Raw genomic sequence first — 24,030 nt, 5'->3', positions numbered from 1 at the left:
AAAAAGTTCTGGGACACTGTAAAGTCCATGGAGAATAAGAGCACCTCCTCCCAGCTGCCCACTGAACTGAGCCTAGGAAACACTGTCACCACCGATAAATCCGCGATAATTGAGAATTTCAATAAGCATTTTTCTACGGCTGGCCATGCTTTCCACCTGGCTACCACTACCCCGGTCAACAGCCCTGCACCCCTCACTGCAACTTGCCCAAGCCTCCCCCATTTCCCCTTCACCCAAATCCAGATAGCTGATGTTCTGAAAGAGCTGCAAAATCTGGACCCCTACAAATCAGCAGGGCTAGACAATCTGGACCCTCTCTTCCTAAAATTATCCACCAAAATTGTTGCAACCCCTATTACTAGTTTGTTCAACCTCTCTTTCGTATCGTCTGAAATCCCCAAAGATTGGAAAGCTGCCGCGGTCATCCCCCTCTTCAAAGGGGGAGACACTCTAGACCCAAACTGCTACAGACCTATATCTATTCTACCCTGCCTTTCTAAGGTCTTCGAAAGCCAAGTTAACAAACAGATCAACGACTATTTCGAATCCCACCGTACCTTCTCCGCTATGCAATCTATTTTCCGAGCTGGTCATGGGTGCACCTCAGCCACGCTCAAGGTCCTAAACGATATCATAACTGCCATCGATAAGAGACAATACTGTGCAGCTGTATTCATCGACCTGGCCAAGGCTTTCGACTCTGTCAATCACCACATTCTTATCGGCAGACTCAACAGCCTTGGTTTCTCAAATGACTGCCTCGCCTGGTTCACCAACTACTTCTCAGACAGAGTTCAGTGTGTCAAATCAGAGGGCCTGTTGTCTGGACCTCTGGCAGTCTCTATGGGGATGCCACAGGGTTCAATCCTCGGGCCGACTCTTTTCTCTGTATACATCAATGATGTCGCTCTTGCTGCTGGTGATTCTCTGACCCCCCTCTACGCAGATGACACCATTCTGTATACCTTTGGCCCTTCTTTGGACACTGTGTTAACCTCTCTCGGGTATGTGGGACGAAATCGTCCCACCTAGTCAACAGCCAGTGGAATCGAGTGGCGCGAAATTCAAAAACCTTAAAAATGCTATAACTTCAATTTCTCAAACATATTACTATTTTACACCATTTTAAAGACAAGACTCTCGTTAATCTAACCACATTGTCCGATTTCAAAAAGGCTTTACAACGAAAGCAAAACATTAGATTATGTCAGGAGAGTACCCAGCCAGAAATAATCACACACCCATTTTTCAAGCTAGCATATAATGTCACAAAAACCAAAACCACAGTTAAATGCAGCACTAACCTTTGATCTTCATCAGATGACACTCCTCGGACATTATGTTATACAATACATGCATGTTTTGTTCAATCAAGTTCATATTTATATCAAAACCCAGCTTTTACATTAGCATGTGATGTTCAGAACTAGCAAACATACCGAAAACTTCCGGTGAATTTACTAAATTACTCACGATAAACGTTCACAAAAAACATAACAATTATTTTAAGAAATATAGATACAGAACTCCTTTATGCAATCGCGGTGTCAGATTTTAAAATAGCTATTCGGCAAAAGCACATTTTGCAATATTCTGAGTAGATAGCTTGCCATCACGGGCTAGCTAATTTGACACCCACCAAGTTTGGCGTTCACTAAACTCAGAATTACTATAAGAAAAATTGGATTACCTTTGCTGTTCTTTGTCAGAATGCACTCCCAGGACTTCTACTTCAACCACAAATGTTGTTTTGGTTCAAAATAATCCATAGTTATGTTCAAATATCCTCTGTTTTGTCCGTGCGTTCAGGTCCCTATCCGAACGGTGACGCTCGGACGCATGTCGTGACAAAAAAATTCAAAATATTCCATTACCGTACTTCGAAGCATGTCAAATGCTGTTTAAAATCAATTTTTATGCGATTTTTCTCGTAAAATAGCGATAATATTCCGACCGGGAGACGTTGTTTTCGTTCAAAGACTGAAAGAAGAAAATGGTGTCTTCACATGCACGCGCACAACCGTGTCATTGTTCTCAGATCGACCACTATCCAAAACCCCTACTGTTTTTCAGCCAGGGACTGCAGAGTCATCATTCCCCGTTCTGGCGCCTTCTGAGAGCCTATGGGAGCCTTAGAAAATGTCACGTTACAGCAGAGATCCTCTGTTTTCGATAAAGAGGCTATAGAAGGCCAAGAAATGGTCAGAGAGGGCACTTCCTGTATAGAATCTTCTCAGGTTCTGGCCTGCCATATGAGTTCTGTTATACTCACAGACACCATTCAAACAGTTTTAGAAACTTTAGGGTGTTTTCTATCCAAATCAAATAATTATATGCATATTCTAGTTTCTGGGCAGGAGTAATAACCAGATTAAATCGGGTACGTTTTTTATCCGGACGTGAAAATACTGCCCCCTTCCCAAGAGAGGTTAACTAACCTCCAGACAAGCTTCAATGCCATACAACTCTCCTTCCGTGGCCTCCAACTGCTCTTAAATGCAAGAAAAACTAAATGCATGTTCTCAACCGATCGCTGCCCACACCTACCCACCCATCCAGCATCACTACTCTGGACGGTTCTGACTTAGAATATGTGAATATGTACAAATACCTAGGTGTCTGGTTAGACTGTAAACTCTCCTTCCAGACTCACATTAAACATCTCCAATCCAAAATTAAATCTATAATCGGCTTCCAATTTCGCAACAAAGCATCCTTCACTCATGCTGCCAATCATACTCTAGTAAAACTGACTATCCTACCGATCCTTGACTTCGGCGATGTCATTTACAAAATAGCCTCCAACACTCTACTCAGCAAATTGGATTCAGTCTATCATAGTGCCATCTGTTTTATCACCAAAGCCCCATATACTACCCACCACTGCGACCTGTATGCTCTCGTTGGCTGGCCCTCGCTTCATATCCGTCGCCAAACCCACTGGCTCCAGGTCATCTATAAGTCTTTGCTAGGTAATTCCCCGCCTTATCTCAGCTCACTGGTCACCATAGCAGCACCCACCCGCAGCACGTGCTCCAGCAGGTATGTTTCACTGGTCACCCCCAAAGCCAATTCCTCCATCGGCCGCCTTTCCTTCCAGTTCTCTGCTGCCAATGACTGGAACGAACTGCAAAAATCACTGAAGCTGGAGACTCATATCTCCCTCACTAGCTTTAAGCACCAGCTGTCAGAGCAGCTCACAGATCACTGCACCTGTACATAGCCAATCTGTAAATAGCCCATCCAACTACCTCATCACCATATTGTTATTTATTTTATTTATTTTGCTCCTTTGCACCCCAGTATCGCTACTTGCACACTCATCTTCTGCACATCTATCACCCCAGTGTTTAATTTGCCATACTAATAATTTCACCACTATGGCCTATTTATTGCCTCACCCCCCAGTCTACACACTGTATGTACTCTCTCTATTGTATTATTGACTGTATGTTTGTTTATTCCATGTGTAACTCTGTGTTGTTGTTTGTGTCACACTTTAGTGTCCTAAGTTTTCATAACTGTGACCTTAATTGCCTACTGTCTGTAAGCTGTTAGTGTCTTAACGACCGTTCCACAGGTGCATGTACATTAATTGTTTATGGTTCATTGAACAAGCATGGGAAACAGTGTTTAAACCCTTTAGAATGAAGATCTGTGAATTTATTTGGATTTTTAGGAATTATCTTTGAAAGACAGGGTCCTGAAAAAGGGACGTTTATTTTTTTGCTGAGTTTTCAATCAATGGCTACTAGAAGACAGAAAAACGTGTAGCCTATATTTGAAGTGTTTTGTCTAATGTTAAACTGAGCAGAATTATTATATTGGTTTTTACCTCGACCTAATAAAATTAAACAATTAGAAGTTCATCATTCAAACATACGACATAAAATGTAGGGTATTGTGTCTATTTCTATCAATTCAAAATGTAGCTAGTGTATTATAGCCTAAAAAAAATATGTAGGAGATTTATTCAATTGAAACGGCGACCTTCACCCAGTCACATAATGTTCTGAAACGATTTAAATTTCACAATAGAAACGCAGCCCAGGAGTATTAAATTAATCCTGAAAAGCACGTTTGCACACTCCGGCTTGCCTTTGCATGTAGCAAGAAGTCCATCCCATCTCAAAGACATTAGCAGTCCTATGATCTGGAGAAAGTAAAACCGAGGGACACACGGTTGCTATTCTTTAGTCGCAGTAGATGATGGCTACAGGAACTGGTGTCGAGATGTTGAACTCGCTGGAGCGGAGTGATCACACTGCATTCGTGGAAGGGAGCTTTCTTTATGTGTGGGGAGGCTGTAAGGTAAGGTTACATGGGGCAAAGTAAAAATAATAATACTTTTTTTTAAAAAGCCGCATTTGAGCAAAACGCTATAGGCATCACATTTAATATGTTCAGACACCTTTTCCCTCGCGGTTTCTCTCGCGATGTAGACCTACGTCGCGGAGTTGAGAGACTCGGCTTTCTTTTCACTAATTCATAGACGTAACCATTTTCAGCTCCTATCGACGATAATATCTTATAGCCGGGGTTAGTTTTTTTTTTTTGAGCTTCAAATCTCGTTATTAACATTCAAACGCATCGCTTTCAGTACGGTTTTTGGAAACAAAATGAACTTTTCTTTCATACCGACAGCGAGAACTAATAATACATCATGTGAAATTACTACACACCTTTTTATAGGGTTAGGGTTCCCACACGGGCATATTACCGCGCTTGTTGACAGAAAACAAACGGAAGACCGAGGCATAGGCTACCTGTGTTTTTAATTAGTTATCTGAGTCTCCGGACACCTGTGTGTAACGAAGACAGACGCCACAAACTTGTCACTGAAAAATACAATCTGCTGCAACTGTAAAACTGGTTAAAACAGTGTATATAAAAAAAAAAAAAATGGAGGGCTTTATGTTGCTAGAGCCGTACCGCAATTGAGACCCTATTTATGAGATTGAGTATTTGGTTGTTTTAGCTGCCAAAGCCTCTAAACAGAACATGTAAGGTCTTTGGACAATAATGTGTAATGTTGGGCTACCTTTTCTGTTTTTATTAATGTTACCACTGCCCGAACCTTTTTAGTAGGTTTAATCTATAGTGTGAATTGCTACAATGTTTCAATAGAGTGTTACACTATCTTACTGATGGTAGATGTTTTTTTTTTTTGTATGTTCCATGACAGTCAGTCTCCGGAACAGAAACACTGTTACCTAGTGATGAGATTTGGCTGTGCGATTTGGAGAGTGGAATATGGTAAGCGTCTCATAATAATCTTAATGGCTGTTTCCTGTTGGACTCAAGCTCTTTAGTCATTGTTCATTTCTTTCAATTATTCTAAAATTCAATGATTCACCTGCCGGCTGCTGTTGACACTTCTTTGTAATTCATTGTTTATTTTTCGTTAATATCTTAACTAACTTGACCAAGTTTGCAGTGCCGAAGCCTTTCTTGTGTACATGCTATCACTCTTCCCTATTTCGATTTTTGTGAACAGACTACCCCCCCTCCCAGACATACACATTACCCACCCCCACAGACATACGCACTACGGAGCTTTCATTTGTGTGTGTGTGTGTGTGTGTGTGTGTGTGTGTGTGTCAGGGAGCGGAGGGGGATGGAGGGAGAAATCCCTCCGGCCTTATCAGGCGCCTGTGGTTCTTATCACAACGGCACTCTCTACGTGTTTGGAGGGTGTGACCCAAATGGACACACCAACCAGGTAAGAATCGCCCCCCCTTTTCTCTTACCCCCCCCTCCCCCACCCCAAGACAGCAATTATCCACCCACTGACCTAGGATCAGGTCACCCTAAAGCTTACCGTTTGCTTCTGAGTCAAAACAGTTTCTGCATATTTTGACAACATTTTGTGATATTTTTGTTTGTTTTGGTGTTTGGCAGGGTTTTTCTTTTCAGCTGTTCATGCATGTGTAAAGTTGTGGAGCCAAAGTCTACGCTTCTTTGTCTGCGATTGGTCAACAGTAGCGATTCTTCAATGACGTGTTTGTTGTCATTCAACGACAGACGACTCGTTTTCATGCACATTTTTTCACTTGAGAAATACTGCACCAAACATTTTAATGTAAAATTGTGTGACTATGACCATCCTAGCAAAAATGTCAAAATGAATTACAAAATGTTATTAATTCAGACTATTTTGAAGAAGTGTACTTTTGCTACTGTGTCTCAAGAGGGACAAACAGTAGTATTACTTCTTTTTTCTTGTTTTCCAAGCGAAGGTATTTTAAGGGAGTATGCGAGCATAGACGTTCACTTTTCTTAGGTAAGTTCGGCAAGGAGCAAACCGAACCTATGTATGCGGATGCCTTTACCCAGCTGTATCCTTTCCCCCTTGGAGGTACAAAGTGTTAGCGTGAAACTGACCTCAGATCAGATTGTGTGATTGATAGGGGCCTATTAAGAGAACCAAGAAAGGCCAAAAGCTGTCGGACGTGTTTTTGTTTTGCTCATGGCCACGTAGCATTGTTATGAAAACTCTGTGACATGCAGCCTGGGCTGTAACATGATATCAGAGAAGTGCAGACAGAGAAAAAGACAGGAATGCATTAGTGCCATTCGTATGAACTGTGTTCATGAGAATGTGGCTGCTTGTCGATTGGAAGTGAATTGGAAGCTGACTTTGTGAAAAGGGAGTTCGAAATGGTCTTTGGTAGACTATTAAATCCGGGCTTGGGAAAGTGTTTTCTTTGGTATGACAAGAAAGCAACCCTTTCGTGGTAGTTGTTAGTACACTAATAATAATTGGATAGGCATAAGCAGTATGGTAGTAGCTCCACCTTGCTCTCTGATCGTTTTAGTCAAATCAAATCAAACTTTATTTATCACATGCGCCGAATACAACAGATGTAGACCTTACAGTGAAATGCTTACTTACAAGCCCTTATTAACCAACAATTCTTTAATAAAAAAAAATCTAAATAAGTGTTAAGCAGAAAATAGAAAATAAAAGTAAAAAATAATTTAACAGCAACAGTAAAATAAGAGGTGAGGCTATATACAGGGTACTGGTACAGAGTCAGTGTGTGGGGGGCACTGATTTGTTGAGGTAATATGTACATGTAGGTACAGTGACTATGCATAGATTAGAAACAGAGTAGCAGCAGTGTAAAAGAGGGGTCTGGGTAGCCCTTTGATTAGCTGTTCAGGTGTCTTATGGATTGGGAGTAGAAGCTGTTAAGAAGCCTTTTGGACCTAGACTTGGCGCTCTGGTACCGCTTGCCGTGCGGTAGCAGAGAGAACAGTCTGACTAGGGTGGCTGGAGTCTTTGACAATTTTTAGGGCCTTCCTCTGACACCGCCTGGTATAGAGGTCCTGGATGGCAGGAAGCTTAGCCCCAGTGATGTACTGGGCCGTACGCACTACCCTCTGTAGTGCCTTGCGGTCGGAGGCCGAGCAGTTGCCATACCAGGCAGTGACGCAACCAGTCAGGATGTTCTCGATGGTGCAGCTGTAGAACCTTTTGAGGATCTGAGGACCCATGACAAATATTTTGTCTCCTGAGGGGGAATAGGCTTTGTCGTGCCCTCTTCACAATTGTCTTAGTGTGTTTGGACCATGATTGTTTGTTGGTGATGTGGGCACCAAGGACCTTGAAGCTCTCAACCTGTTCCACTACAACCCTGTCGATGAGAATGGGGGCGTGCTCGGTCCTCCTTTTCCTGTAGTCCACAATCATCTCCTTTGTCTTGATCACGTTGAGGGAGAGGTTGTTGTCCTTGCCCCACACGATCAGGTCTCTGACCTCCTCCTTATAGGCTGTCTCATCGTTGTCGGTGATCAGGCTACTACTGTTGTGTTATCGGCAAACTTGATGATGGTGTTGGAGTCGTGCCTGGCCGTGCAGTCATGAGTGAACAGGGAGTACAGGAAGGGACTGGGCACGCACCCCTGAGGGGCCCCGGTGTTGATGATCATCATGGCGGATGTGTTGTTCCCTACCCTTACCACCTGGGGGCGGCCCGTCAGGAATTCCAGCATCCAGTTGCAGAGGGAGGTGTTTATTCCCAGGGTCCTTTGCTTAGTGATGAGCTTTGTTGGCACTATGGTGTTGAACGCTGAGCTGTAGTCAATGAATAGCATTCTCACATAGGTGTTCCTTTTGTCCAGGTGGGAAAGGGCAGTGTTGAGTGCAATAGAGATTGCATCATCTGTAGATCTGTTGGGGCGGTATGCAAATTGGAGTGGGTCTAGGGTTTCTGGGATAATGGTGTTGATGTGAGCAATGACCAGACTTTCAAAGCACTTCGTGGCTACAGATGTGAGTGCTATGGGTCGGTAGTCATTTAGGCAGGTTACCTTATTGTTCTTGGGCACAGGGACTATGGTCTGTTTGAAACATGTTTGTATTACAGACTCAGTCAGGGACTGGTTGAAAATGCTTGCCCAGTTGGTCATGCTTGAAGTACACGTCCTGGTAATCCGTCTGGCCCTGCGGCCTTCTGAAGTGTAATTCAAGCTATACGATTCAATGTACTTTGTCTATTTACATGGAAATTCATTTTGTGAAGTCTGCAAACAAATACACAACAACAATACACTATAATGCATGTGAAGCAGAAAATATGGATAGTTAACGCACACCTATTCACAGTTGCTGTGTCCTACTGTCCGACCATGTATTGGACCTACATCTGTCCTATGTCCCACTGTTCAGCGGCCTGATGGCCGTCAGAATGAAACTTGACCTGCTCCTATTCTTGCTGAACAGTGATACCTTAGAGTATATCTCCTTCTGGAGGGCAGCAGCTCAAATAATTGGGCAAGGTTGTGTGTGGGGTCCTCTATGAATCGTTTGGCCTTTTCCATTGCCCGTCTATCAAAGATTCCCTGAAGACCCTGGGTGTTGACATGCAGTTCAAATCCAATTTTATTTGTCACATGCGCCGAATACAATGGAACCGGTGTACACTTTACCGTGAAATGCTTACTTACCTTTCCCAACAATGCAGATTTTAAAATGCAACAAATTAAAGGAAATAGTAAAACAATAAATTACAATGAGGCTAGAGTCCAGTGAGTCTGCATAGAGCCAGTGCAAGAATGTCAGTGCAAAAAATATAGGGGGTCAATGCAAATACTCCGGGTAGCCATTTTATTAACTGTTCAGCAGTCTTATAGCTTGGGGTTAGAAGCTGTTCAGAAGTGTTTTGGTCCCATACTTGGCACTCTGGTACCGCTTACCGTGCGGGAGCAGAGAGAACAGTCTGACTTGGGTGGCTGGAGTCTTTGACAATTTAAGGCCTTCCGCTGACACCGCCTGGTATGGATGGCAGGGAGCTCAGCTCCAGTGATTTACTGGGTTGTATGCACTACCCTCTGTAGCGCCTTGCGGTCAGATGCCAAGCAGTTGCCATACCAAGCAGTGACGTAGTCAGTCAAGATGCTCTCAATGGTGCAGCTGAACAACTTTTTGAGGATCTGTGGGCGCATGCCAAATTTTTTTCAGCCTCCTGAGGGGGAAGAAGTGTTGTCGTGCCCTCTTCATGACTGGGTTAGTGTTTGGGCCATGATAGGTCCTTAGTGATGTGGACACCGACGAACTTGAAACTTTCGATCCTCTCCACTACAGCCCCGTTGATGTGAATGGGGGCGTGCTCGTCCTTCTGTTTCCTGTGTTCAAAGATCAGCTCCTTTGTCTTGCTGACATTGAGGGGAGAGGTTGTTGACCTGGCACCACACTCTCATTGTCGTTGGTGTTCAGGACTACCACCATCGTGTCGTGAGCAAACTTAATGATGGTGTTGGAGTCGTGTGCGGCCACACAGTCGTGGGTGAATGGGGAGTACAGGAGGGAACTAAGCACAAAGTTGTCTTAGTCTGCATAGGAGGTACAGATGTTGTTGGATTTAAAAAAAAAATGTTTTCAGTGTTGCCATTAAAAGCGAGTGTGCTGTCCAAGATATTCCCTAGGTACTAGAAACTCCCCGCTCTTTCTGCCTGTTCAACACCCAGTAATAGCTGGCTTCCTCTGGAAATCAATGAGCATTTATTTTGTTGAGTGTGAGGTTGTTATAGCACCATTCATAAACCCTGTTTACTTCTGTTTTGGGAATGCATTGTGTAATCTGAGAAGTCCACAAGGGTGGCGTCGTCGGCGTATTTTACTGCCAAGCAGTCTCTGTCTGAACCTTTTCATGTCATTTGGTGTATATGGAGAATAGCACTGGAGAGATTCATTCTTTGGAACCAGTAGATCTGCACAGAGGAAGGGATGTTGTGTTGAACTTGGCATACTGCCCCCTGTTCAGCAGGAAGTCCAGCACCCACAAGATAATGCTGGGGTTTACCTGTAGGTGTTAGAGTTTTACACAGAGAAGTTGAGGCTGCATGCAGTTGAAAAGCAGAAGAGAATCCCAGGAAAAGGATGTGCACACACAAGAGTGACAGTGGAAATCCGGTGGGACCATTCTACCCAATGAGAGGGCAGATGCGCATGTGAATAACAGGCACAACTAAGTCGTTTTTCTCAGTTGCCGGAATGCCATGTGCATCCACTTATATCAGTACATTTGTAATAGCCTAAACATGACAACACGTATATTAGATCAAATAAGCCTCACATCATTTTACATTTTCATAGACACCCACATAAAAAGGGCTTATCTAACGTCGACAGATTTTGGGCAGAGTAAATCCTTTCGCGTTGCCTTTTCCTCTCTGTCCACGTGGAACATGATATGGGCGTTGAAGCCATTCATTTTCAATGGAGGAAGGGAAGTGGGCAGGGTGAACATTGGGCGACGCAAGCATGGGCGAGTGAACAGGGCAGGCCCTAAATTGGGGAAAGCAGAACTTTATGCAATTACTCATCGCAGCGTGATTGCCCAATCGAAGCTCACTATAGCTTCCAGCCCGTACTGGATTGGCTGTTGATACCTAGCAGTACCTAGCTAGCGTGGCTATCCGTACCGTGGATCACGGCAATGTGTCATGGTGCTGTGCTACACCGTCAGGACTGCATCCTCCCCTGGTCTGTTCTTCCTGTATACAAACTGCATTGGGTCAAGGACTCCATTCCCATGTGACCTGAGACGTGTTGGCATCAGGCTCTCAAGGCACTTCACAACGACTGACATTAACAATACAATATACATAATTGTCCATTAACATTTATTTTGTGACATCAGTGTACAAAAACGCAATATATTACATTCAGTACGGAAAAGTTATGACACACATTTACATTTTCACATAGTCAAAGTCTCTGCGGCCTACTGTCTGACCGTGTATTGGGCCTGCATCTGTCCTATGCCCAACTGCCCCAGGGTAGTATTCATACAGTTCCGCTGGGTTGTTCTCTTTGGAGCTGGTCAGATCTCAGAGGTCTTCCAGAGTGAGGGAACCATGTGTTCTGAGAGGGAGCTGTTAAAGTGGAATTGACTGCATTTTTAGCAACATGAAATCTTATTAAAAATCTGTTCATATACACTCTCAGGAAGATGGTTATATCTATTTTATTTATTTTCTGACAAGTGATGATTTTGACATGGTCATTTTCATAATTCTCAAACATTCTAAGAATTTATCTATACAAAGGCATTTGAAAATTCTATAGCAATATAGAGTGGGAAAGTGGCTGTGCATTTGCACAATTAATAGACATTGCAGTAAATAAAAACATCTGTCTTGTCCAGGACCTGAGTCTAGGCAGACTGGTCCGCCATAGTCAGAGGTTATATGCAAACAAGCCATTTGCCACAAGGGCATGCCATCATTCACTTTGAATTGGACTTTGTTTACAGGCATTTGCAAAAGCGTGACTATAGATCATTAGAACACATTCGGCAAAAGCCACAAAATACACTTCAATGGATTTCTGCAAATATTTAAATTTGGGAACTTTACAGTCCTAAACAACCATAAAAAGGTAGGCTATCTTTCCCTGTATACACATCAACAACAAGATCAACGACTAATGCTAGCCAGAGCAAGATGCGCTCAAATCTAACGAAGGAACAGTAGTTGAACCCTCTGAAACTTTTCAGCTAGTTGGCTGTCAAAATTGCACTGATAAACATTTTAGTCATTTAGCAGACAAACAGCAGATAAACAGTGGGGAACAGCCAGATTGTCCCTCTGCAGCTTGCCCGCCAATGCATGCGTTGTCCCAAACAAGCACCCAAGCTAACTGGCTAAAATTGGCTAGCATGCTACCTAGCTACTTCCAAACACAAATGAGAACACCTCACTGACCATTTTACTCACACTAGCAGAGAGATCAAAGTAGATAGCTGTCCAGAGTGGATTTTCAAACGCAAGAGAAATGCTGACTGGATAACAGTCGTTCAGCCCCAGCTAGCAATGAGGAATCGGCCAAGAAGCGGCCCTCTTCCGGGAGGCTGGAACTGATTGAATCGGGTGTCAGACCCGGCCCGGAATCAAAAGGAACGACTGCCCAGAATTGGCCCAAGTACATCGGGCCATTTCCGTCTACCGGAATCCCCCCAGAAGCAGCCTGATTTAGTAATTCTCAATATTACTATTATACATTTTATGCATACAAATTATACCCATCCACCATAAAAAATGTTATGTCGGAGGAAACACCTGGTGACCGTGTCAGCTTGCCTGTGCCTGGCCCACCACAGGAGTCGCTACAGCGCGATGGGACAAGGACATCCCGTCCGGCCAAACCCTCCCCTAACTCTGACGCTGGGCCAATTGTGCGTCGCCTCATGGGTCTCCCAGTCGCGGCCGGCACGGGTATCGAACTAGCATCTGTAGCAACGCAGTTTGCACTGCGAGGCAGTGGAATTGGCTCGCGACACAAGTAATACATTTGGGCCTGATAACTCACACCGGAATCGGCCCGAGCTTAATCCCTTCCTCCTAGCCATAAGTAATACTGCCTAAGGCAGCCCAGACTCGGGCCACATGACGTCGGCCGAGTCTGACTCAGCCTAGTGCCCCGACTCTCAGCCGGAATCGGCCCAGATCCACTGTGCTAGCTGGGGCAAAGGGCGATTCACATTTCTTGCTAGCTAACCAAATGACACGTGCATCTCTAGTTGTGTAGCCACCGAAAAAACGATACGACCACACATTTTTATTTACAATGGCGACCTACCAAAAGGCAAAAGGCTGGGATTGCAAATAAAATATAGGACAAAACACACATGACAAGAGACACCACAACACTACATAGACCTAAGACAACAACATGGTAGTAACAAAACATGGTACAAACATTATTGGGCACAGACAACAGCACAAAGGGCAAGAAGGTAGAGGCAACAATACACGACGCTAAGCAGCCATAACTGTCGGTAAGTGTGTCCACGATTGAGTCTTTGAATTTAGAAACCTGATAGCAATATTTTTTTGGACTACCAAGAAATGTATTGGTGAATTATATTAATCATGCATTAAGCTGCATCCATCTTTTCTGCCTACAATGCCTTAGTGTACATCATGGAATGTTGAGTCAAATAGAAATAACCATCCTCAAAAGGGTTGTTTCTGGACAGAGCCTATACCTTTTATGTCTGTAATACATTATGGAGCAACAGTCCTCTGCTTGTGTTAAAATGAGAGCGTAATGTTGCTCTGTCTGCAGCTGTACAGTGTTGACCTGCTGGAAGGATGCTACACCTGGAGGAAAGTGACAGGCGCCGGGGGAAACACCCCCTCACCCAGAGACAAACAGTCCTGTTGGCTAAACCGAGACAGGTACACACGCACATCATGTTTTACTATGCTTGTGGGGACCTAAAATAGATTTCCATTCAAAATGTAACCCCTAACCCTAACTCCTTACCCGTAACTCCTTACCCGTAACCCCTAACTCCTTACCCGTAACCCCTAACTCCTTACCCGTAACCCCTAACTCCTTACCCGTAACCCCTAACTCCTTACCCGTAACCCCTAACTCCTTACCCGTAACCCCTAACTCCTTACCCGTAACCCCTAACTCCTTACCCGTAACCCCTAACTCCTTACCCGTAACCCCTAACTCCTTACCCGTAACCCCTAACTCCTTACCCGTAACCCCTAACCTCCTTACCCGTAACCCCTAACTCCTTACCCGTAACCTCCTAACCTCCTTACCCGTAACCTCCTTACCCGTAACCTCCTTACCCGTAACCTCCTTACCCGTAAACTCCTTACCCCTAAACTCCTTACCCCTAAACTCCTTAACCCTAAACCCCTTAACCCTAAACTAGTATTTTTACTTGTGGGGTAATGTCCCCACGAGGGAGAATTTTCCTTGTAGTACTATTGTTGTGGGGACTTTGAGGGATTTCCGGTACTCACAAGGATGGTAATACACACACACACACAAAGACCAACATGGCTACAGAACTTTGTTAGTGTGCTATCTCTGCAAGCACTAAAGTAATGTACACACACATTTTTTTTTTTACTTTTAATGATTTTAATGAATTTTAATCACATGACATCTAGTGGCCTTTTTCAGTACTTCAGATAATTACAGGTGTCTAAATTTCTCTGGCCATCTTTTTGGCCTTACCTGTCCCACTGTTTGTGGAGATGCTCTGATGGTTGACTGACCGAAAGCTTAGCTTCTATAAAAAAATTAAAATAAAATTGCGTCTGACTTTTTCCTGTTTTTCCAGTTTGGGGTTTTCCTCCAGCACCTTCACTAATCGGTTTTGTGTATGCGGTAGATTATGCCTTGATGGAATTTTCATCATATATAAAATTCGATTTTTAAATACAAAATAAAATGACAAACCCATCAACTTAGTGAATACCATTGGTGTTTAATATGAAGGTTTCAGTATAAAATATCTTATTTGACCTTTTATTTAACTAGGCAAGTCAGTTAAGAACAAATTCTTATTATCAATGACGGCCTTGTTCAGGGGCAGAACGACAGATTTTTTTACCTTGTCAGATCGGTGATGCGATCTTGCAACCTTTCAGTTACTAGTCCAACGCTCTAACCACTAGGCTACCTGCCGCCCCGGGGTAGGCCGTCATTGTAAATAAGAATTTGTTCTTAACTGGCTTGCCTAGTTAAATAAAGGTTAATAAAACAAATATATATATATATATATATATATAAAATGTCAATACACCTTTGCTGTAAATGTTTTGGCGCCAAACTGATGGCAGATGTGGAAAAAGTCAATAGTTGGAAGAGTTGCAGTGTTAATTGAAATAATGGCATTGTTGGTTGATGCTTTTTTTGCGTTAGGCTATTTTCTCTTGAACCATATGGTCTATTAACTAGAAACATGTATGTATGTATTTATGTATGTATGTATGTGTATATATATATATATATGTGTGTGTGTGTGTATGTATTATTTATTTTTATATATAAATAAATAAATAAATAGCAGGTAATCAATGGCATTGATTACCTGTTAATGATTGAAAATTCTGATTTACTTTGCTAAATTACCGGTAGTTTTGCAACCCTATATTTATGACATTGATCACTATCCAGACTGGTTAGGCCTAGAAATGTGACAATGATGCAGAGGAAGAGGGCATTTTAAAGCCTTCTCCCCACACCCATTGTTGCTAGCATTTAAGGCTAGCCCCACAACAAAAGGTGCTCTTGAGCCATTCGCCAAACATTCACACCTTCTAGCTGACAATGTCTATTAACTGCCTATTCAGATTCACTCAGTTGGAATCCCTCATTTTACTTGCAAATTTACCTACTTATTACATCTCTATGGGAGGACAATAGCCATTAGTAGTAAGGACTGACCTAGATTCCAGTGATGGGTGTATTGTGAACAAACGAAACAATGCAAACATTATGTGAGTGTGCACTGTGTTCACTGTTTTCACACTGCTTGCAATATATGTGAGAGGGTTAAGTTGGATGCATTTATTAATCATTAGATGCAGCAAGCAGCTGGATCTAGTAACGATGGTGCCATTAGTGATCTTTTGTGATATTGTTTTATAGGCTCATCTACTTTGGAGGGTATGGATGTAAAACCATAAGAGAGGTCAACAACTCAAGGAACTTCACAGTCCATGAATCATCCTGGGTAAATAAACAAGAAATAAACAATATAAATACACTATATTTTCACTGATACTGGAACATGTTTACGTGAATGTTTATGGCATATGTTTACTTGTTTATGTTTTACTTGGGTGTTAACTCCTCAGGCAATGATTGGGACGGCATTCTTTAGGTTCTGGGGCTGGAACAGCGAAGTCAACGTTTTTGACACACGCACTGCGACGTGGGAAGAACCTGAAACCCATGTGAGTGTGTGTGGTACTACTACATTCATGTGAATTAAATGAATGATCTTATTATTGTTGCCATGTCCCTAATCATGATTTTAAGTTACTTTTTTTTTACTAGTTTACATTGTATAAGGGTAACTAACCCCATCTACCATCACTATGTAGCAACTATCTTGTCACTTGTTTTCTGATGTTGACACATTGATAAAACTCTTGATGACACGTTCCCTCTTGGCTTCCTTCCGTAGGGTCAGACCCCATCTCCTAGAGCCTCCCACACCAGCGCCACCCTAGGGGACAAAGGTTACATCTGCGGAGGTCTGGTGAGTGGACCACCATTAGATTCCTGCTGTTTATGGGTGGTCTACATCTCTTTTTGGATCTGCCATCTTGAAATCAACTCTGGTCCTTTGCTTTGAACATCTTTATATCAGTGTTTGCCAACTGTATTGACCTATCAGGAGAAGAGAAAAGAAGCTGACAATGTTGCATCTTGGGAGGAGGATTGAGACTAGGATTTGCTGATGGTGACTGACTTATGTCCCTGTGATTTCAAAACATTTCATCTTTGTGACAGGAGGACACAGATTTGGACATCCACTGTCTTGATCTGGACACCTGGATATGGACACGGATGTAAGCTCATTTACTCTCTATCTATATAAAGTATGTGACTTTATAGGTTTGAACCTGGGTCTCTAGCGTGCCTCAAGACTGTTGGATCTAATATGTTTACTCAACCTACAACAACCAGGGGCTCGTCTCTGTAAGAAGTTTTGACCTTGTTAGCATGTGTTTAGTGCTATATCTGTGTGTTTGTGTAAAACACTGCATTCCTCCAGTGACTTCCCCTCGTCTTTGGTGCCCGTGGGGCGTTCCATGCACACCCTGACCCCAGTGTCTGACCACACTCTCTTCCTGTTTGGTGGGCTGAGTATCACCGGGGATTCTTTAAGTAAGTCTGAAGCTAGCCTGGATAAACCAGGCAGTGCTACACTCACTTTTGTTTACCAGGCTAGTTGTGTCCAACAAAAGTGTTACCTCATTGAATCAACAAATAGATACATTCATTTAGTTTTTTTAAACATTTTTATTTTTATCAAACCCTAATGCATTATGGGTGTAATAAGGATTCATAACAGCCCCATCGGTCCTTATAGCACTTACGTCTTTCTAAAATGCTAAAGTGCTTTTGTAATCTCTCGTGGACAGACGCCTGTAACATAACTGGTATTTTAGCATCTGTCAACAGACTGTGGGATGCGATGACTAACGAAGAACTTTGTTCTGCTGCGCAGATTTATCACCACTGATCATTTGGACAAATCACGATTTTGCAAGTGTTCGCATCTTTTGACTTTAGGAAGTGGGTGGCACAATTGGCCCATAGACTACCCTGTAACTTGCAAAGAGAGAGGGGGGGTGGCGCTACCGCCTTGCTTCCACCCCTCATTCTAGTATTTTTCTCCTAACATGTCTGCACCCAGAACTTAATCGAGCGTCTGACGCATTACTGAAGATTTTAGTTCTGGGTTTCCGAGAGTAGTGCTGTTGTAAAGATTTACTTATATTGAAGGTGGTTTGTAAAAAATCTTTTACACATCTTTCCTTTAGGTGACGGATGGGAGTTTGACACTCAGACAAATACATGGAGAGAGATGGATCACCTACACCATGACAAGCCCAGGTAGGGGATGGCCATCGAGCCACTGTGTGTGCATGTTCTCACTGGCATTAGCCTAATTTCCAGTAACACGCCATCTCTGTGCAGACGTTTTGAACCGAGAGATTCAACAAGCAATAGCTTATTGTAATGCTTGCGACGTTCCTGTTTTTTATTTCGTTATTCGTTAGGTGCCACCAATTATTGAGCAGATATTTATTTTATTCAATAAAACAAAACAAAAAGTTGTCTGAACGTGGTATACCTCCAAAGGTTGTGGCATTCGGCCTGTCGGGGAAAGGATGGTGATGTGGTTGTCTTCGGGGGGAGTCGAGACTACGTCCTCCTGATGGACTCGGTAGGTATAAGTCTACACTGGGGAAAAATAAGTCCTTAAGGATGCTTTTCACATTCCCTAGCTTGATAGATGGAGTCTGAACGATGGTTGAATTGTGTGCATTTTGATTCATTTTAATTTGATCAAATAAGTAATCTTATGGTTGAAAGACACTGTAAAAAAAAAAACCTGCCATTGATATGACCGATAACTGATTTCCTAATGGAACTAGCTTTCTTGGACCAGTAGTTACGGTCACTGCCTTTGGTCATGGCGACCCAATTTCATGCTGCGGATCTTAACCTTGCACTGTTCCAACAATCACTACAATACTTAATGTACTCATGTTCATCTCAAGTCTGTGCTGAGTGGGAGCTGCCCTCCCGTAGGGGTGGGAGGGCCAAGAGACCTGAGGTGGCAGAACAGAGTGTTGGTTAGGGAGGGGCAGTTCCTCTTGCTGTTCCACAGGTAAGCACCATGGTTTTGTAGTGGATGCGAGCTTCAACTGGAAGCCACTGGAGTGTGTGGAGGAGGGGGGTGACATGAGTGAACTTGGGAAGGTTGAAAACCAGGCAGGCTGCTGCGTTCTGGATAAATTGCAGGGTTTGATGGCACAAGCGGGAAGCCCAGTCAACAGCGATTTGCAGTAGTCCAGACAGGAGAGGATAAGTGCCTGGATTAGGACCTGCGCCACTTCCTGTGTGAGGTAGTGTTGTACTCTAAGGATGTTGTAGAGCATGAACCTGCAGGAGCGGGTCACTGCTTTGATGTTTGCAGAGAAGGACTGGGTTGTCCAGGGTCACGCCAAGGTTCTTTGCACTCTGGGAGGGTGACACTGGAGTTGTCAACTGTGATGGAGAGGACTTTGAGTGGGCAGGCCTTCCGAGGAGGAAGAGCAGTTCTGACTTGTTGAGCTTGAGGTGGTGGGCCGACATCCAAGTTGAGTTATCCGCCAGACACGCAGAGATGCGTGTCGCCAGCTGGGTGTCAGAAGGGCGGAAGGAGAAAAGAAGTTGTCATCCGCATAGCAATGATGGGAGAGACCATGTGAGGACATAAATGAGCCAAGAGACTGTGTATAAAGAGGAGAGGGCCTAGAACCGAGCCCTGGGAGACACCAGTAGTGAGTATGTGGTGCAGACAGATCCTCTCCATGTCACCTTGTAGGAGCGGCCTGCCAGGTAGAATAAAACCCAAGAGTGTGCATAGCCTGAGACGCCCAGCCCTGAGAGGGTGGAGAGGAGGATCCTATGGTTCACTGTCAAAGGCAGAGGATAGATTGAAGAGGATGAGAGCAGAGGAGAGAGTTAGCTTTGGCAGTGAGGAGAGCCACGGTTAAGTGACCCGTCTTGAAGCCTGACTGGTTAGGGTCAAGAAGATTGTTCTGAGAGAGATAACGAGAAATGTTATCAGAGACAGCATGCAAGTGTTTTGAAAAGAGACAGCAAGTGTTTTGAAAAGAAAGAAGGGATACAGGTCTGTAGTTTGTCAGATGAGTCGAGTGTTGGTTTCTTGAAGAGGGGAGCAACTTGGGCCATCTTAAGTCTGAGGGGACGCAGCCAGTGGTCAGGGATGAAGTGAGGAATGGGAGAAGGTCTCCAGAGTTGGTCTGGAGAAGGGAGGAGGGGATGGGGTCAAGCGGGCAGGTTGTCTGGCAGCCAGACCACACTAGTCGCAGGATGTCATCTGGAGAGAGAGGGGAGAAAGAGGTCAAGGCGTAGGGTAGTTCTGTGAGTGAGACCAGTAGACTCAATAGGCTGAGTGAATGAGTAGCAGATGTCGTCCACCTTTTTTTCCAAAGGGGTTGACAGTCGTCTGCAGAGAGGGAGGAGGATTAAGGAGGGAGGAGAAGGTAGAAACATTTCCTAGGGTTAGAGTTAGAATCTTGAAGTTTAGTGGTAGAAAGTGGCTTTAGCAGAGGAAGAGAAGGTAGAGAGGAGGGAGTGAAAGGATAATAGGTCCTCCGGAAGTTTAGTTTTCCTCCATTTTCGCTCAGCTGCCCACAGCCCTGTTTTGTAAGCTCGCAATGAGTCACTCAGCCACGGAGCAGGAGGGAAGGGCCAAGCCAGCTGGGAGGAAAGGGGACAGTGTGAGTCATAGGATACGGAAAGGGAGGAGAGTAGGGTCGAAGAGGCAGAATCAGGAGACTGAAGGGAGAAGGATTTAGCAGAGGGGAGAGATGATAGAAGAGTAGTGAGAGAGCGAATATTGCGACAGCGCATGACCATCTGGGTAGGGGCTAAGTGGTTAGGTTTGGCGGAAAAGGAAACAAAGTAGTCATCAGAGGCCTGGAGGGAGGTTGCAGTGAGATTAGTAGGTGAGCAGCCTCTAGTAAAGATGAGGTCAAGCGTATTGCCTGCCTTGTGAGTTAGAGGGGATGGGGAAAGTGTGAGGTCAAAAGAGGCAAGGTGGGGAATGAGAGAGTTGGAAATACATTAACCGAAAGCAAACATCAGGAGGTTGAAGTCACCAAGTACGAAGAGTGGTGAGCTATCGCCAGGAAATGAGCTTATCAAGGTGTCAATCTCATTGAGGAACTCTCCAAGTTGCACCTGGTGGGCGATGGATGACAATGTTACGCATGAGTGGACAGTGACCGCATGGAATTCAAATGCGGAGATAGACTTGAGAGAGGGAGAAAAGAGAATCTCCACTTAGGAGAAATGAGTAGACCTGTGCCAGTAGCACGATGACCTGATACACTCAGACTATGAGCGAAAACAGTCAAATGAAGAGAGCAGCTAGCAGTGTTCTCTGGTGTGATCCATGTCTCCGTCAATGCAAAAAAAAGTCAAGGGACTGAAGGGTAGCATTTGCTGAGATGAACTCTGCGTTCTTGACTGCAGATGGGCGGAAATTCCACATGGGTTGTGCGCGCAGGGTACACTAAATTAGAAGGGTTGCAGCCAAGGGGTGAGGAGAGTCTGTAAAGCCTACAGGGAGAGGTGCAAACACATAGTTGACAAAGCTACAAAAGAGCAAAATGAAAATCTGTAAATAACTAGGTAAGATACACAAGTGAGTGGTGTGAAGCTCTCTTTCATTGAATAACTCTGCCGAACCGTCTTTGTTTCGGCGGCGGTCTTAGTTTTGTGACAAAATCGACACAATCGCGGTTTACAGCTGCCGCTGACAAACCAGGGGAGACTGGAGAACTAACAATAATTGCTAATTGCCTAGCAGAGGTGGAGAGCACACCTCCCTGTACTGATTGCCTTGGAGAGGTGAAACCACTCATCCTCCAATACAGCCAGTGATTACCAAACCAAGTCACAAATTGCCCAGCCACTTTATCCTGGTTGATGTGTCAATAATCGGCAAATTGTCAGCAGTTCACACACGAAGTATGCCACTGGGAAAACAAGCAGCACTTAAAGTAGATGGCCCTAGCTAGCAAAAAGACTGTACAAGACCAGAACAGATAAAGACAACAAATTATACTTATCACTCCTGGAGATATCAGGAGTCCACTAGCTATATTCCATACAATAAAGAGCCTTGTCTATTCACGTGGCAAACAAGATTACATTTCCTTGTGAAATATTTGAAAGGAGAATGTATTTTTAACCAAGCCACAAACACAAGGAATACATTTCTATGTGGAAACTTCTGAAACGACACGTTAAAACACATCGTTCCCTATTTAACATCTTGTTTAGGGGCCTTATAATCCTTTTCTAAGTAGACAAAACTTGAGCTGGTTTAGACTGACGCAAACAAAGCTCAAATGGAGTTAAGGTGATTTCCAACGCAACTGCTTGGGTGTGAGGTGGACTTGAGCTTTTGTGTATAAATGTATGGATTCATACATTTCTATATGGATCATGAATGGACTTAAAACAGGATCCAGCACATAAGAACCTAGTCAAGCAAATGCAATGTTTGGGTTTAGATTTAATATGGTATGGCCTCACTGGGGTTGTTATGTCACTACATACCCTCCATCCATTCATCTACCCATCTCACTACCAACCCTCTGCTTTCAGGTCACTGTTTTGAGGTCTCCATCACAGAACCACTGCAAAGATGTTCTAGTCTTTCAGACCCAGCCATACCCCCTACTCAGGTAAGCCACACACCTGGTGATATGCTGCACTTGAATCAAATTTTGTTAGATCTTTTCAGGACACAAAAAGTAGCCTAAGTAAAGATGAGTCCAGATCCCATGACATTGGTTGTGTAGGTCCAGCTATACTCTCAAATGAATGGTTTTGGATGGTGGCATATCATAGCCGAATCTACAAAAGAGGACTTGGGATGTGGAGTTATCCTCAACAGGTCCACTTTTGAGGTCTGAAAACAACTGACAAACTTTGATTTTGGATTGTGATGTCTCTTGATATGGGAATATACTCACTCGCCTTTGGTGTTATATTATCATTTTTAACCACTGATACCAGGACAAATCAACATAGCTATAATCTAGGAACAATGCTACATAAAGTCATACCGTTACAAAACTGTTGTACATCTGTGACCACATGTGTAAGCCAGTGCACTGGCACATGTTCAGTGGTCGCCTGTGCAAGTGTGTGTACGTGTTGGTCCATTCTCAACCCAACCATATATGGCTAAGTGGTTTAACAAAGTCCACAGTGACCATTTGAGCATGTTGTGCTATTTATGCTCCGACTTTGATCCTAACGTTACTTGTTTCACCAGTGTTTGTGTTGTGGGATTTTGCTGTGCTTTTCCACTGTGAAGTAGTGCTGATTTCTTTTTTGTAAATGTTTTTATTTATTTTTTTATAAAGAACTTAACCAAAAATGAGCCTTACTGTAAATGTGCAATAGAGATTTCACATGTTTTATGTGAAACCGTAAACTTTAAAACCAATTATTTAAGCCTTAACCAGAGAGAACTATTTTTAGATATTCAATCACTACTTTTCTCAAGTCTGTATTTACACACATTGTATATGGTTGCCATGCTAGCTATAGTAACACCTTTTTAGTTTCCAGCACCTGGTTAGCCGTTGATGTTTTAACAAACCTGTACTTCAATTTCTCTTTATAGATTATGTAAAGACTGCATAGGATGTAACGCTGATGTTTTGCGAGAGCAGCTGTTGTGGTTGCCACCCAAACTACAGGAGACTGTGGACAAGAGTGTCCTTCTTCAGGATCGGCCCAAACCAGGAAAATAAAAGATGGTTGGACCTGGTTTTAGATTGACAGTATATTTACATGACTTAAGTTTTATTGACTGTTTTGTTTAAGTGTGGTATTTTGTTTTTATCAGAACTTGTTCATTTCACATTTCTAAAGCTCATCAGGAAATGAGTCTCATTTGTGCATCGGTCTAAAGCTCTTCTCACAGGTTTGAATGGGAGATGGCTACAGGTAGTAAGATTGGATATTTGGCAAACATTTTTTTAGCAATTAATGTACAATCAATAGTAGCCCATTTTTAACTTGACAAAATGAAAACAGGAAAATAAAGTTGTTGTATTTTCTGTTAATGTTGATTTAATAAAATTTTGCTGACTTAAAATATTGTTGGAAGTGCTCTATTTAAAGCCTACTCTTTGGATAGACTGGGTACCTCAACAATGCTAGCTACATAGGCTGTGATTAAACAGGCAGCCCAATTCTAATCAAGGCCAATTTAGTGAAAAAAGATCAGAATTGGGCTGCCTGTCTAAACGCGGCTATTGAAGTAGTCCCTCTTGACAGCTACACATTGGCTGGCACAAGATTTCAAAGAACGCTTGCAAGATTGGCTAGATTTGACATTGTTGCATTCAAGGCAAGTTAGCTTTTTAAAACGGAAGCAGAGACATTCTGGCACACAGGCTGCTTTGTGTATGTAAGAAAAACAATGAGAC

At 43.3% G+C, this 24,030-nt stretch overlaps 1 protein-coding gene across 3 annotated transcripts; it reads left to right on the top strand.

Moving 5' to 3' along the window:
• The first annotated feature begins 4,032 nt into the window (after positions 1–4,032).
• On the top strand, positions 4,033–23,696 carry LOC106579113 (kelch domain-containing protein 1). Of its 3 annotated transcripts, XM_014158683.2 has the most exons (13): positions 4,033–4,311; positions 5,186–5,256; positions 5,605–5,722; positions 13,577–13,689; positions 15,911–15,995; positions 16,120–16,218; positions 16,452–16,526; positions 16,781–16,839; positions 17,046–17,158; positions 17,818–17,890; positions 18,140–18,224; positions 22,190–22,269; positions 23,220–23,696. In XM_014158683.2, the coding sequence occupies exons 1-13, from the start codon at positions 4,207–4,209 to the stop codon at positions 23,347–23,349; spliced, it is 1,206 nt and encodes a 401-aa protein (XP_014014158.1). In that variant the 5' UTR covers positions 4,033–4,206; the 3' UTR covers positions 23,350–23,696. The 3 variants fall into 3 exon arrangements, 2 of the variants coding, with proteins under 2 accessions (XP_014014158.1, XP_014014159.1); XR_001322588.2 differs by lacking the exon at positions 18,140–18,224; XM_014158684.2 differs by lacking the exon at positions 13,577–13,689.
• Positions 23,697–24,030: the final 334 nt, after the last annotated feature.

This window comes from Salmo salar, chromosome ssa19 (assembly GCF_905237065.1).
Source record: "Salmo salar chromosome ssa19, Ssal_v3.1, whole genome shotgun sequence".
In the NCBI taxonomy this organism is placed as follows: domain Eukaryota; kingdom Metazoa; phylum Chordata; class Actinopteri; order Salmoniformes; family Salmonidae; genus Salmo; species Salmo salar.
This window is presented reverse-complemented; position numbering and strand designations above follow the sequence as displayed.

What these genes read in the sequence shown, in the direction of transcription:
- LOC106579113 (XM_014158683.2), top strand. Translation starts at nt 4,207, where the DNA reads ATGATGGCTACAGGAACTGGTGTCGAGATGTTGAACTCGCTGGAGCGG. An exon ending in ATGTGTGGGGAGGCTGTAAG is followed by an intron (nt 4,312 to 5,185) that starts GTAAGGTTACAT and finishes GTTCCATGACAG; the next exon opens with TCAGTCTCCGGAACAGAAAC. An exon ending in CAAATGGACACACCAACCAG is followed by an intron (nt 5,723 to 13,576) that starts GTAAGAATCGCC and finishes CTCTGTCTGCAG; the next exon opens with CTGTACAGTGTTGACCTGCT.